This window comes from Teleopsis dalmanni, chromosome 2, assembly GCF_002237135.1.
Source record: "Teleopsis dalmanni isolate 2A chromosome 2, ASM223713v2, whole genome shotgun sequence".
In the NCBI taxonomy this organism is placed as follows: Eukaryota; Metazoa; Arthropoda; class Insecta; order Diptera; family Diopsidae; genus Teleopsis; species Teleopsis dalmanni.
Genome location: NC_051847.1, coordinates 243,639,150 through 243,652,097, shown reverse-complemented (window position 1 = coordinate 243,652,097; position 12,948 = coordinate 243,639,150). Strand labels below are relative to the sequence as shown.

The 12,948-nt window shown below is 27.7% G+C and overlaps 1 protein-coding gene across 1 annotated transcript; it reads left to right on the top strand.

Moving 5' to 3' along the window:
• The first annotated feature begins 2,796 nt into the window (after positions 1–2,796).
• LOC119677210 lies at positions 2,797–11,819 on the top strand. Its single transcript, XM_038088481.1, has 5 exons — positions 2,797–3,079; positions 3,176–3,306; positions 3,379–3,508; positions 11,270–11,731; positions 11,799–11,819. Exons 1-5 carry the CDS (start codon positions 2,930–2,932, stop codon positions 11,817–11,819), a joined length of 894 nt encoding a protein of 297 aa, XP_037944409.1. The 5' UTR covers positions 2,797–2,929.
• Positions 11,820–12,948: the final 1,129 nt, after the last annotated feature.

Sequence of the window (12,948 nt, the reverse complement as noted above, 5' to 3'; positions counted from 1 at the left end):
CACTAGTACTCTGTTAAAAAGAAATGGGATTTTGTACAGAAAACTATCAAAACTTAATAATAAATAAATAACCCGTTATTAAAAATCTCCACAATTAACATACAATGGCAAAATCTTTTTATATAAACTTTTTATTCTAAAGTATATGAGAATTATAATTCAATATTTTGATTTTTATACTTCAATTTTGAAATTAAATGAAATGAAAATTATAGTTTTAAAATAAAAAATTTGTTTCTTAAAGCTTCTATTGATACTGAATTATTCTATTCTGCTAGTTTGTCTGATTACAATCCGTTTGTATATAAAAACTGGAAAGCCAAAACTGATTTAAATCTGTAATTATACAAAATCAGGATAAAATTTATTTCCTAACCCTAGGTAGTATAGTTGAGCTGCGTTAATTTTGAATGAATCTCAGGAACTAAACTAAAAAGAAACAGAATATTGCAACAACAAGATACGTTGCTAGCAGCCTAGAGGCTGCCAGACATGAATGGAATGACTATATTTTTATACATATATATTTATTATTAATGTATTGCTTATTTACTAAAATTATCTGAAAGATATAAAGTGAATTTCTGGCTACGTGCTTAGCAGCAATTTTTCATATTTATATTTACGTTGGCTCAACAAAAATCCGGAAAGTGAGTTCCCAATAATTATTGTATATTATAACATATTATTATTATTATTTTATAAAATTATTGTAATTATTATTTATAAAATTATTATTATTATTATAATTATAATTATTATTATTTATTTTTATTATTATAAATTTATCCAAATAAAAATTATACAGTGTGATTTTGAGTTTAGCCAAGTAGTAACATCTATTTCGCCATGAAACTCTATAGAAACTCCCTTAAAAAAGTTGTCTACAATTTCAAATTTGTGGTATTATGTTTGTATAGATTTCTATGTTAATTTCGTGCGAAATGAGTGACCATTAGCAGAGTTATATTAATAGAAAAAAACAAAAAAATAACAGAATTTATTTTTTCAAAATTGTAAACCAGTGTAAAAATTTTCTATCAATTCAACATTTTGTATTACGTTTTTTTTTTACTTGGAGTTTTCTGTTAATTTTTCGTGCGAAATTGATGTCAGTACTAGCTTGAAACGAAAATGGTGGCATTAAAAAGAAAAAATAGAACATATTTTTTCAAAATTGTAAACCAGTGTAAAAATTTTCTATCAATTCAACATTTTGTATTACGTTTTTTTTTTACTTGGAGTTTTCTGTTAATTTTTCGTGCGAAATTGATGTCAGTACTAGCTTGAAACGAAAATGGTGGCATTAAAAAGAAAAAATAGAACATATTTTTTCAAAATTGTAAACCAGTGTAAAAATTTTCTATCAATTCAACATTTTGTATTACGTTTTTTTTTTACTTGGAGTTTTCTGTTAATTTTTCGTGCGAAATTGATGTCAGTACTAGCTTGAAACGAAAATGGTGGCATTAAAAAGAAAAAATAGAACATATTTTTTCAAAATTGTAAACCAGTGTAAAAATTTTCTATCAATTCAACATTTTGTATTACATTGTTACTACATGGAGTTTTTTTGTTAATTTTTCGTGCGAAATTGATGTCAGTACTACCTTGAAGCGAAAATAGTGGCATTAAAAAGAAAAAATAGAACATATATTTTCAAAATTGTAAACCAGTGTAAAAATTTTATAACAATTCAACATTTTGTATTACGTTTTTTTTTACTTGGAGTTTTCTATTAATTTTTCGTGCGAAATTAATGTCAGTACTAGCTTAAAGCGAAAATAGTGGCTTTAAAGCAAAAAAATAGAATTTATTTTTTCTAGTTTGTTAAACAGTGTAATTAACTTTTATGTAATTTAATTAATCTTAGTTAATCATTCAAATTCTTCTTCTTCTTCCTATACGTATTCAAATATTAGAGCTATCACTGTTTGTTGTGGCATTTACTGTTGTATTGTTTATAAGACGAGTAAAAATTTATAGTTTTACAATAGTTCACTCACTGTATAAGAGATGCTGGTCTGTAGATCTCCCACATTTAATTAATTTTTATTCATAAATATACATCTATTGTTTTTTCTAAATTTGCTTAGAGCAGCTTTTTTACTGTGAAGCTCTCCACATCTCATTTTTTTGAAATCAGCAAAATCGATTAAAAAACTATGAGAAGTGAAATCTGGTTTTTGTTATTTTTTAAAGACGCTGATTTGTCGTTATAGCAAAGGTTAATCTATTAAGTTGTGCTCAGCTCAAAGTAATAATACTAAATAAAATTATATGATTACCATATAATCATTATAGTGGCTCATGTTTAAGTGAGCCATTAGTTAGAATAATGTTTTTTTAAATATGTACATGCAATCCAAGGCAATAATCCAAAAGTAGTGCGACTAACAACTTCCAGTTTGTCGATTGTTGGTGTCGATTTATCAGCAACTTTCTTAATACTTAAACCTGAAATAGTATCTGAAATGAACTGAACTGAGCTGAAATGCACAAGGCGAAGCACAGCACTCATATCTGAAAAGCTTTGTGAAAGTACGAGTAATCGCATTTCGTTCGCAATCCATGAGTGTTAGATTATCTGGAATGCTATTTAGCGTGTTCGCCGATGTCAGTGTGACGGAGCATTATTATTATATGGTATATATATTTTTTTTTGAATTCTTTGTTAGTATTGTTTATAATTATAAAATTTAAATTGACATCGGTGTTTTTATTATAATTCGCCAATAAGAAATATTTTATGAGAATAAACATCATAGCTTCAGTTTGAATTGAACATTGGCGTGAATAAGTACGGCTATAGCAAGCGGAATTAATTTAGAATTTCAATTTCAATTTCAATTTAGAAAAGTGCATTTTGTATACTATATAAATTCGTATGTTTCATTAAATAAATAAATTCCAAAAAAAAAAAATAAAAATGGTTGTGCTTAGTAAGTTATATAGCGAAAGCTTACAAAAGATGTGCTGCAATGAAATTATACACTCGCGCGGTTGTACTGATAATCTAATACATCAGATACCGAAATATATACAGTCTAATATGAAGTATTTTGCCGTATTGACACTTGTAAGTAATTGAAATCGTGATAAGGTACAAGTGTCGATATCTCTATTATAATTCATGTAAAATTTATAAATTTATTATTTGAACAAACAATTACAGTTGCCGCTATTGCTGAAGATAAATAAGTTAAATAGAAAAATTGTGAAAGATACTTTGACTTATTATGCTAATACAGTATTCTCTGGATTTCAATTAGCTGTCTTTATTAATATACTAATTTGCGCATTTCGGTTAGTTAATCTATATTGTTTACTTTTTATACGAATATATTGTAAATGTATGCGAATATTTAATTATTGCAGAAGACGTCCAGAACTCTTTGGACGTTATAATATAATGTTTCTACCAGTATTTATTAGTGGATTAGCTATACATTTTTTTTGGGTTGCACCAAGAGTAAAGCAATTATTTGGAGCCAGCATTTTGCAAGTGGTAAGTAAGTAAGAATTTAAACTGATCTATACATAAGATATAAGAATCGGATTATACATGAAATCTATAGTTTTAGATATAAACTATTAAGTTATAATTGGATAAACATAAGACATAAAGATCAGATTTCACAAGAAATCTAAATTTTTAGATATAATAACTATTAATTATTAGAATCTATTAACTATTAGATAACTATTAAGTTCTAATTGAATAAACGGCTACGAACAGTCAATAAGTCAATAATATATAATAATATTTTTGTAGCGAGTAACAAAAATAATAATTTTATTGTGACAATTTACTACTGTTTAAAATGGTTATATATATATAGAAGTATTATGTTAAGAATTTATTGTCTTTCGTCAAAACAGACGTTAAAAATCAATATAATAAAATAATAATTTAAAAACTAAATTAGAACGACAAATAAAATAAATAACAAGTTGAATATAACTTAATCGATCCATACTTTTAAATTAAACAAAATAGAATAAAAAGTACCTAGGGAACGTTAGGTTACGTTGGAGTGACGGCCTTGTACACCAAAGTCTACTTCAGCTCAAATAACGGCACGTTGTTATGCCATAATCTATGGAAACCAGAAGGCACCTTAAGAGAACGATAGTGGTCAACAACCAAATACCACTAAAAGTCACGACTTCTTCATTTAAGTAAAACTGTAACAATATTGAGAAGTAATATTGAGAAGTCAATATACTTGGGAAGGTTTCTAATTTTAAAGGATAACAGCTCTGTATGGTCGGTAATAATAGGGATTGCAAAGACTTTTAATCGTCTATTGGCCAAAGATAAGCACTGACGAAAAAGTGAAACATGGATTCTTTTTCCACTTCAAAGCTACAAATATGACAAAATCATTAAACGGTAGACCTAGTCTCATATATAGTGACCAACACTACACCGGTAATGTAGTGTTGAGCATGTTCCGCTTTGCTTCCAGAATTTTTAAGCTATAATCTCATACTTTTGTTTAGTTGCCACCTTGAGTGTTGCAAGTGATTAGATTTATCTAACATTCTGATGAAAAAATAAGAAAAGCTTAGTTAAAAAACTAATATTTTTTAAAACTTTTTATCTGAATAGATTCAAATAAAATGTTAACAGCACTGTTCAAGTCTCAAAGTGTCCATTCAACTATTTTTAGCAGCAAATCGTTGATTTCCTTAATGTGTTGTTTTTCACTTGATGTTCATGGTCAATCTCGAAAGTGTTTATACTACTAATAATCAACTTTTCGTAACATAAAAGGATGACAAAACTTTCGCAATAGTTTGGGATGAAGAATATGTGGTAGTATAGGGTAGATATAGGAAAAGGGTTGAAAATTGAATCTTATCTTGATTCAAGTGAAGAAATTCTGACACCAAATTTGCCATATTTGGTTATATTCAAATACTTTTAATACTTAGTGTAGGTATAACATATACTACATATATATTGTATAAGTATTGATAGATTGATACTAATTGATTTCAATTTTACTTTTACTTTCAATTTTATTTCTGGTCATGCCCATAAACGAAATGCAGAGAATCAAATCATTAGCGCCTAATTTTCAAATTTTTAATTTACATTGAAAATAACTATACCACATTTTACGTGATCATGACCGATTGTAGATGGATGGAAAAAGTCCCACTGGTCATAGATATAATAGATGAACAATTAAACTTTATTGATTTAAAGTTAAGTACTATTATTAATGAGATATCAAAAAAAATTTAAAGCAATTAAATTTAAATTTACTAATAATGCTTGTCCAAAAATTTTGCAATGTTTTTGGACAAGGCTACATCTAGTCTAAAGTATTTTGGTTCATTTTGTTGATGTCTTATATATTATCGAGAAACAGTTTATTATTATTTTCAGATTTAATAGGTCAAAATACAGTAGTAGTTACTAATTTAGTCCTGCGCAAAATTAGTTAATCTTGAAGAATGAATAATCTTTTTAGAATTAGAAATGTATTTATATTACTAGTACCTAGAACACATAAGGCTAGCATAATTGAAATAATTATTTTGGTGTAAGGTTTGCTATTTTGGAAAACTTCCTTTTGATTTAACGGAATATATATATTATTGTCATTAATCACTTTTAAAGGAAACATCAACTATTTTATAAAATTTTGGACTGATAAAGCTTTTAAGTAACGGATAATAGTTAAATCATGTACGTAGCCTCCAAAGCATCGTCTATAAACGTAAGCTTTGATTAGATAGACTAGACAATTGATACCCAGGGGAAACATTAAAAAAACAATAAATTCTTGAAGTTGCACTCCAAACAACATAAGTAACTGATTCGAAAGGTAAACTACAAAAAGATTAAAAAGAGGCAGTCTTTCTTAGCAGAGCTAATTTTACTAATTTTGATGACTCCCTCGTTAACTATAGATATATGGTATATGAATCATTATCAATAAACTGAACTGGCATTCGTTTTAAAGTGGACAATTTAATTAATAAATGATCTTCATAGACTTAAAGGCTCGCTAATAAACATAGCATAAGATTAAATTTGATAACTGATAACTGATCCAGGTCTCTTGCAATGGCAAAGAGACACCGAACTCTTGACAAAAGGACCTCATTCATAAAAATAAATATAGACTTCAAAAACATTACAAGGAGGCATTATTCCTTATCAGAACAGAGTTAAGGTTGTCAAGAGGTAGCCTATAACATTTGGCTGTCATACACAACAAGATAACTCTGTCTAAAAATTGATAAACTGTCCAGTAACGCTCTTTATAGTTGCCCGAGTTTTCCCTGACGCAAAACTATTATACAAGTGCGAGAATTTTAAATCCACTTTGTAAATTTTTGATCCACTTTATAAATAGAAACTTCCATTCAATTAGGGTCAATTTTAGAATAAAGGCTGTTTAAAAATCATTTTATTCTGCTATAATGGATTCCAAAATTGCTAATGTGTACGACTTCAGAGAATATATGCCATAACAAGACTTTCTGGAATTTATTTTAATTTTCTAGGTTTTGAAATTAAAAAACTTCTGAATTAACCTTAAATTTTTTTTGAATTAGTTTCGTAGCTTGGAATTATAATCGGAATTAATCGGAATTATAAATGTAATCGTATCGTAATGCTCAAAAATCATGGACTAATAATAAATAAAGTTTCTCATATATAACGATTAAAGTATTAACAAAATACGGAATCAGTTTTAAATAAATTTTATTACAATTCCAATATAAATTATACTCGCTCATTATATTATATATCACTTTACGTCGCTAAAAACTTTTGACACTTTATATATTACATACTCATATATGTCATATATATGGTGTACGAAATATGTTATTGTCACTTTATTTGAATAATTAATTGTAATTTATTAACTAATTTCGAATGCAATAAATACTTTGTAAACGTGAATTAATTAGAATAAATTTTATTTAACGTGTACTCCTATGTGCTAATTATCACTATAAATACCCCACAATCGAATAATTATTTTTTGAAGATAACTTTCGTTATTAATTTTAAGTAATTTTAACAAATAATAAAAAACTTAAAAATATAATAATATTCAGTGGATTAAATAAAATTGTGTCAATTGTTTCTGCACTGTATTATCTGTAGCTTATGGTATTCATAGGGGATCTAACCCCTACTTCTCCACTCTAAGTTTATTGGATAATTAAGTGGAAATATGTTTGAATTCGACTTTTCACTAAGAGTAATAAATCATTGAACAATGTATAGATATGATAATGTATATAAATTATAAAATATCACATTAACTCTCTGCTAAAAATAGCAATATATGGAAACTTCTGTACTACTATTGCAAATAATAGATGTAATTTTATTTTACAATTGTAATTGAAACATCAAAGGTCTACTAATCTTTATTATAATTGGATAAAATACTTAACAAAGAAATTACAACTATTCTATAGCTTGAAAAGTCGGAGGTATAAAATAAATATATATATAGCATATATATTGGAAAATTTATACACTATAGGCTTCCACAATAAAACAGAATGAGAAAAATATTTCCAAGAGCTTCGTAACCCATACTTAAATTTTTAATATTTTAATTATAACTTTTTTAATTCGCCGACATTTCCCAATATATAACATATTACTCTGTAGTCATAGTGTATGATATATAAGTATTATACCTATATAGTATGATATATTTTAATACTTACATGTATATAATGTCTATAATTTTTTACAAATCAAAATATATAATTAGATTTAATATTCTTTGGCTTTTATTTAAAGATAATCCAATTTCCAATTTTTATAACAGATAATAAGAGTTCTTCATATATATGTAGTTACTATTAAATTTATGAGAGTCTTCTAATGGAAACTAATGACAGTTTTTAAAATAAAGTATAATTTTTAAACATATAAAACTTAAGTTTTAATTTATGAGACCCTTCAGATTATAATTTATGTGTGTCAAACTAATAAAGTTTCATAATTTATGTGAGCCATTATCTAATCAATCTCTATTCTAAATCTTAATAAAGAGCCATCTTTATCTATATGGGTTTCAGGAATTTCTTGTATTGCAATTTACCGGTAAAAAACAGTGAGCGCTCTAATAAAAAACTAACTTCTTACAAAAAATATAAAAATAAGAATATATATAACATGTGCTAATACTCGTAATTGCGATAGTGATATATGAATGAAAACACCACAATTTACTCTAATCTCTAAAGAAACTGTGACTGCTATACATATAATATCGTATATGGTATATGGAATATAAAAGCATTTTAAGTATTATGTGTTGTTACAGAACTACGTGGAACAACAGAGTGGGGCAAACGTCGAAAGAAATAGGTGGCTGAAGTAGTAACAGATATAGAAAATATCATATTGCATAGTTGTAGAACTAAATCCAGAGATAAGGAAAGCTAAATGGAAACATGATTAGGTGCTCTGAGATTATGATTATTTCAGAATTGTTTTTTATTATCGTAGTCATTGTTTTAATGCATATTAAATTTATTATAAGAAAAAAAATAATATTCCATTTGAATAGCTAATTACGTATGTATGTAAAACGATCCAATGTGTTTATGTTTATGAGATGGCTAAGGATGAATTCAGACAATTGGTATTTATCACAAAATATTCCCCACTTAATAAGAATACATTGTTATTGTGATATATTATAGATAATAATGATTATCTATCTATTATTTTTTGTCTTACAAAATGTCTACTTTATTAAAATAGATCAAATAATATATCATAATTATGTTAATTCTCCCATTTTTTAGTTGTTATTTTATAATTTTTCATTCATTAATTAATTATACAATATGTGCTATAAAAACTAGTTTTACTTTATATGTACTTAAGATTCAAAAACGTTGAAAATTAATTACCATTATTAAATTACATTTTTATCTATTCATGCAAAAGCCATGTATAGTAATTAAATAATTTTATTTAATTGCTCTAAAGTATTTTTTTTGAGAATAAAGAGTACTAAAATTTAAAGAAGTATTATTCAGCACTCTCTTATTATATATATTTTTATTATTTTCACCTTAACAGAAAACTTTTACTAGTAAGACGATCAGATTACGAGAATTATAAAAGCTTTGAAAAGCTAATGAATGATCATGATCAGCTAATGAAGAATTAATAAATTAGAAGTTTACATGTAGTGGATAATAATACTGGGTAGCAAGATTTTTGCACTAAATATAAAGATATAATGTAATTTGGGTCAATGAAGACGTATTCATGGGAATAAAAAAAGGTTATACATTATATATATATATACTTTGCATATTTGTAATTTTTTTTGGAAAGACTATATGTGATTGTTATACCTTTAGATCACTTCTAAAGAAATGATCTGCCTGAAATATTTTTAATAAACCGCACTTTAAGATATTTGCTCTACAAGTATAAAACCAACTATGAAAATGAATGTTTTCATGCGTGTTGATATATTAGCCCCGCTTCAAAACCAAGTCAGGAGAAACTATTGTTGTAAAGATAAAATCTGTGGTTTTTTTAATAGTATATACCTGTTACTATTTCTGCATACCGAACTGTAACTGAGCCAGCAGTTCTAGTGATTAGGGGTATCATCTCTATCGATCTCCAGGCACATGAACGGAGAAAACGCTGGAAACAGAGATCGACAAACAATTCAACAGGCACTCAAGATATAAGAAAACAAACTTTTCAGATCTGGCAAAGCTAATACCAAATGTAAAGTCGTGGACTGAAAGAAATTTCGGTGAGATTGAGTATTATGTCACACAGTTCCTATCTGGTCATTGATATTTTTGAAAATATCTATACAGAATGCAATAAGCAGAGCAGCCCAACTGTATATACTGCGGATCCGTCGAGGACATATATTTTCTCCAAATGCGAAAGATGACATGGAGAAAAAACACTACTTACAGAATATATAGGTCACTTTACAGTCGAAAATATCGTTGAAAAAATGATAGAACGAACAGAAAATTGAAACAAAATCACAGAATTCTTTGGAAATGTGCTAAGGGAAAAGAAGAAAGATTTGGACGCAAACTAATCTAAAACGAAGAGCAATCTGATGACATTCCCATTCGGATCAGGAGTGAGAGCCGGAACACACATTCTGAGATTGAAAACAAATACACTGCAACGGTATCACACCCAGATGAAGGGAAAGATAAATCATCTGAAATAGTAACGGGGCCTAGACGTAGTTCACACCGATGGAAGTCTTAAATGACTAATAGGGACCCTACCTCGAAGTAATACCAACGTAGTCCCGGGGTAGACAAAGGTCTCTAGGAATTAGGAGGAATGGTTTAGTCCGTGCGAGTCGGACACTCACGTTCCGGGGCACTGGATTGTGGTTAGTGCGTAGGCATTCTACTCTTCTTTGCCGCAAAAAAAAAAAAATATACATGTTACTATAACTACATACTGTATAGAGCATAGGGCGTCAGCAAAACTTCTTCAGCAACAAACGCAATTTCGTCGTTCAACTCGAAGATCTTAAGTACATCAAGTGAGATTAGTTCAACATTTGTCAAACGGGGCAGGTCATGCACTACGTGTAAACGCTTCTAACTGTTAGTTACTGTCTTCCTGATGATATTTGTTTTAGTAATTTTAAAGGAATATTCAAAACTTTGAAAATCGAAGTCGGTAATAGAGTAAAAGTGCAAAGTGACATAACATAATGCATTTATAGTACATGTATTTTGTTGTTGATACTTCACAATATTACCAGCTTACTGTATTACCGAGCTCGTTACTTGAAATCGTGAATATCCGACCAGACATCTACTATATGTGAATACCCCTAGAATTTGTTATAGTAAGAACCCGGAAGATTTGAATAGTACGACTGAGAAATCTAAATAAATGAATAAACGTAATTTTTTCTAAAGATCAATTAAAATAAAGTATATTAATTAACTCATAAGGTGTTATATTATAATTATTCACACTAGAGATTAGAGTTATGTATACAAAAAGTCAAAGGTGATTTTTAAACGGGAAGAATCAGAGATAAATCCGCGAGATGACAAAAAAACCATTAATCTTAATAATATAATTATTATTTTTAATTTGAATTAAAAGTTAATTATATAATTAAATATTCTATATGATTAATTTTTAATAACAGTAATTATTATGATAACTGTTTTTTTACTTTTAAATAACAAATAAATTAATATAATAATTATATTTATTTTTTCTTTTTTTTATTTAAAGACTATTGATTCAGTATGTTTGAGACGTGAAAATGTTATTACCCGAGCCATTGCAAATTCTAAAGGAGTTAGAACATTAATATTTATGTTTTGTAGTGCGATTATTCTCCATGCCAAACAGAAAAAACTTTGTAAAACATTTTGGATCGTAACGCCAAATGAACAACCCATAAAGGAATCATCACCCGAGATCGAAAATAGCAATATACAGATTTTCGAGAACGAAAATAATAATATACCGAATTCACTATGTAATCACAAAACCAGCTGTAGGGCACATGTTTTAACGGGTTTGCGAAATTATCTTACAATTGGTCTTTCACTCGATACCATAAAAATGGTGATGAGCAGAATTCCAAAAGATGTACCTTATAATACATTTATTTCAAAACTTTGGGCTAAATTAAAGAACTATCAATTTAATACTACTGCATTGTTAGCTGCATCTGTAGGAATATACAGGGTAAGTTGAATAACCGTTAAGATCAATATAATATATTGAAATGAATATAATTTTAAGTCTTTTAAAGAACCATATATCTCTGAATTAATAGTTTAGTAGATTATATATTAATGTTAAAGATAAAAAAATAATCACTTAAAAAAATGATATAATCACTACCTCTTTGATAATGATCTCGAATGGAATAATAAAGAAATTGAAAAAGAAGTATATTTCTTAAAAAATTACGTTTGGGTAATATTTTCTAAATAACCCGAAGTAGTAGTTTCAAATTTCAGAATCAAAACCCATTTCTATTTCTATTTTTTTTTATCACTAATTACTTATTTATGACAGATTTTTTTTAAACATAAAAATTTCGATTCAGGGTAATCATAGGAGATCCGTTAAGAGAAGTACTTATCTCTACTTTCTTTAGCTTGCCAATAACAAATGGAAGGCACTTAGGGCATGTGCAACTTCAGATATATTCAGGGTAATCACAAGAGAACCGTTAAGAGAAGTACTTATCTCTACTTACTTCAGCTTGTCAATAACAAATGTAAGGCACTTAGGACCTGTACAACTTCAGATATATTCAGGGTAATCATAGGAGAACCGTTAAGAGAAGTACTTATCTCTACTTTCTTCAGCTTGCCAATAACAATGGAAGACACTTAAGGCATGTGCAACTTCCCAGTTAACTTGACTCGCCTACAATAAAACTACATCTTGTAAACTTATCAAAAGGGATTTTGTGATTTGATAAATTGTACATTCCTAATAATACTTACACCTAAAGTTGTGGAAACCTGCAGAACAAAGAAACCATTAAATACTTTCTCTGTGAATGCCCGGCTTTGACGTCCAGAAGAAGTATATTTTTAGGGAGGTATTTGTTTGACAGCTTATCGGACTGTTCATCAGTAAGGACGAAAGACCTACTAAATTATCTAAATTTGGCTGTCTCGATTTGATCTGTAGTCTACTATTTAAGCAATCAACACACCCTTGCCTAAAGATATTACACCATTCCACCATAAGTCAAAACTAAACTTATTTTCTAATTATTTTTCTTATTTTTATTTATTTTCTCTAATCATACGTCTATTGCAAAAACATATATTCCCGAAACCACATATTCTTAGTACAGGTTCGTAAAATAAAAATTAATTATTAAAGTAAGTTGAAATAGTAAATATATAAGGCTCTAATCCTATATTCATAGTCAGACTTAT

Bases quoted from the DNA above. Each gene is read 5' to 3' on its own strand.
- LOC119677210 (XM_038088481.1), top strand. From the start codon at position 2,930: ATGGTTGTGCTTAGTAAGTTATATAGCGAAAGCTTACAAAAGATGTGC. The intron at 3,307-3,378 runs GTTAGTTAATCT...TAATTATTGCAG, and splicing joins ATACTAATTTGCGCATTTCG to AAGACGTCCAGAACTCTTTG. The intron at 3,509-11,269 runs GTAAGTAAGTAA...TTTTATTTAAAG, and splicing joins GAGCCAGCATTTTGCAAGTG to ACTATTGATTCAGTATGTTT.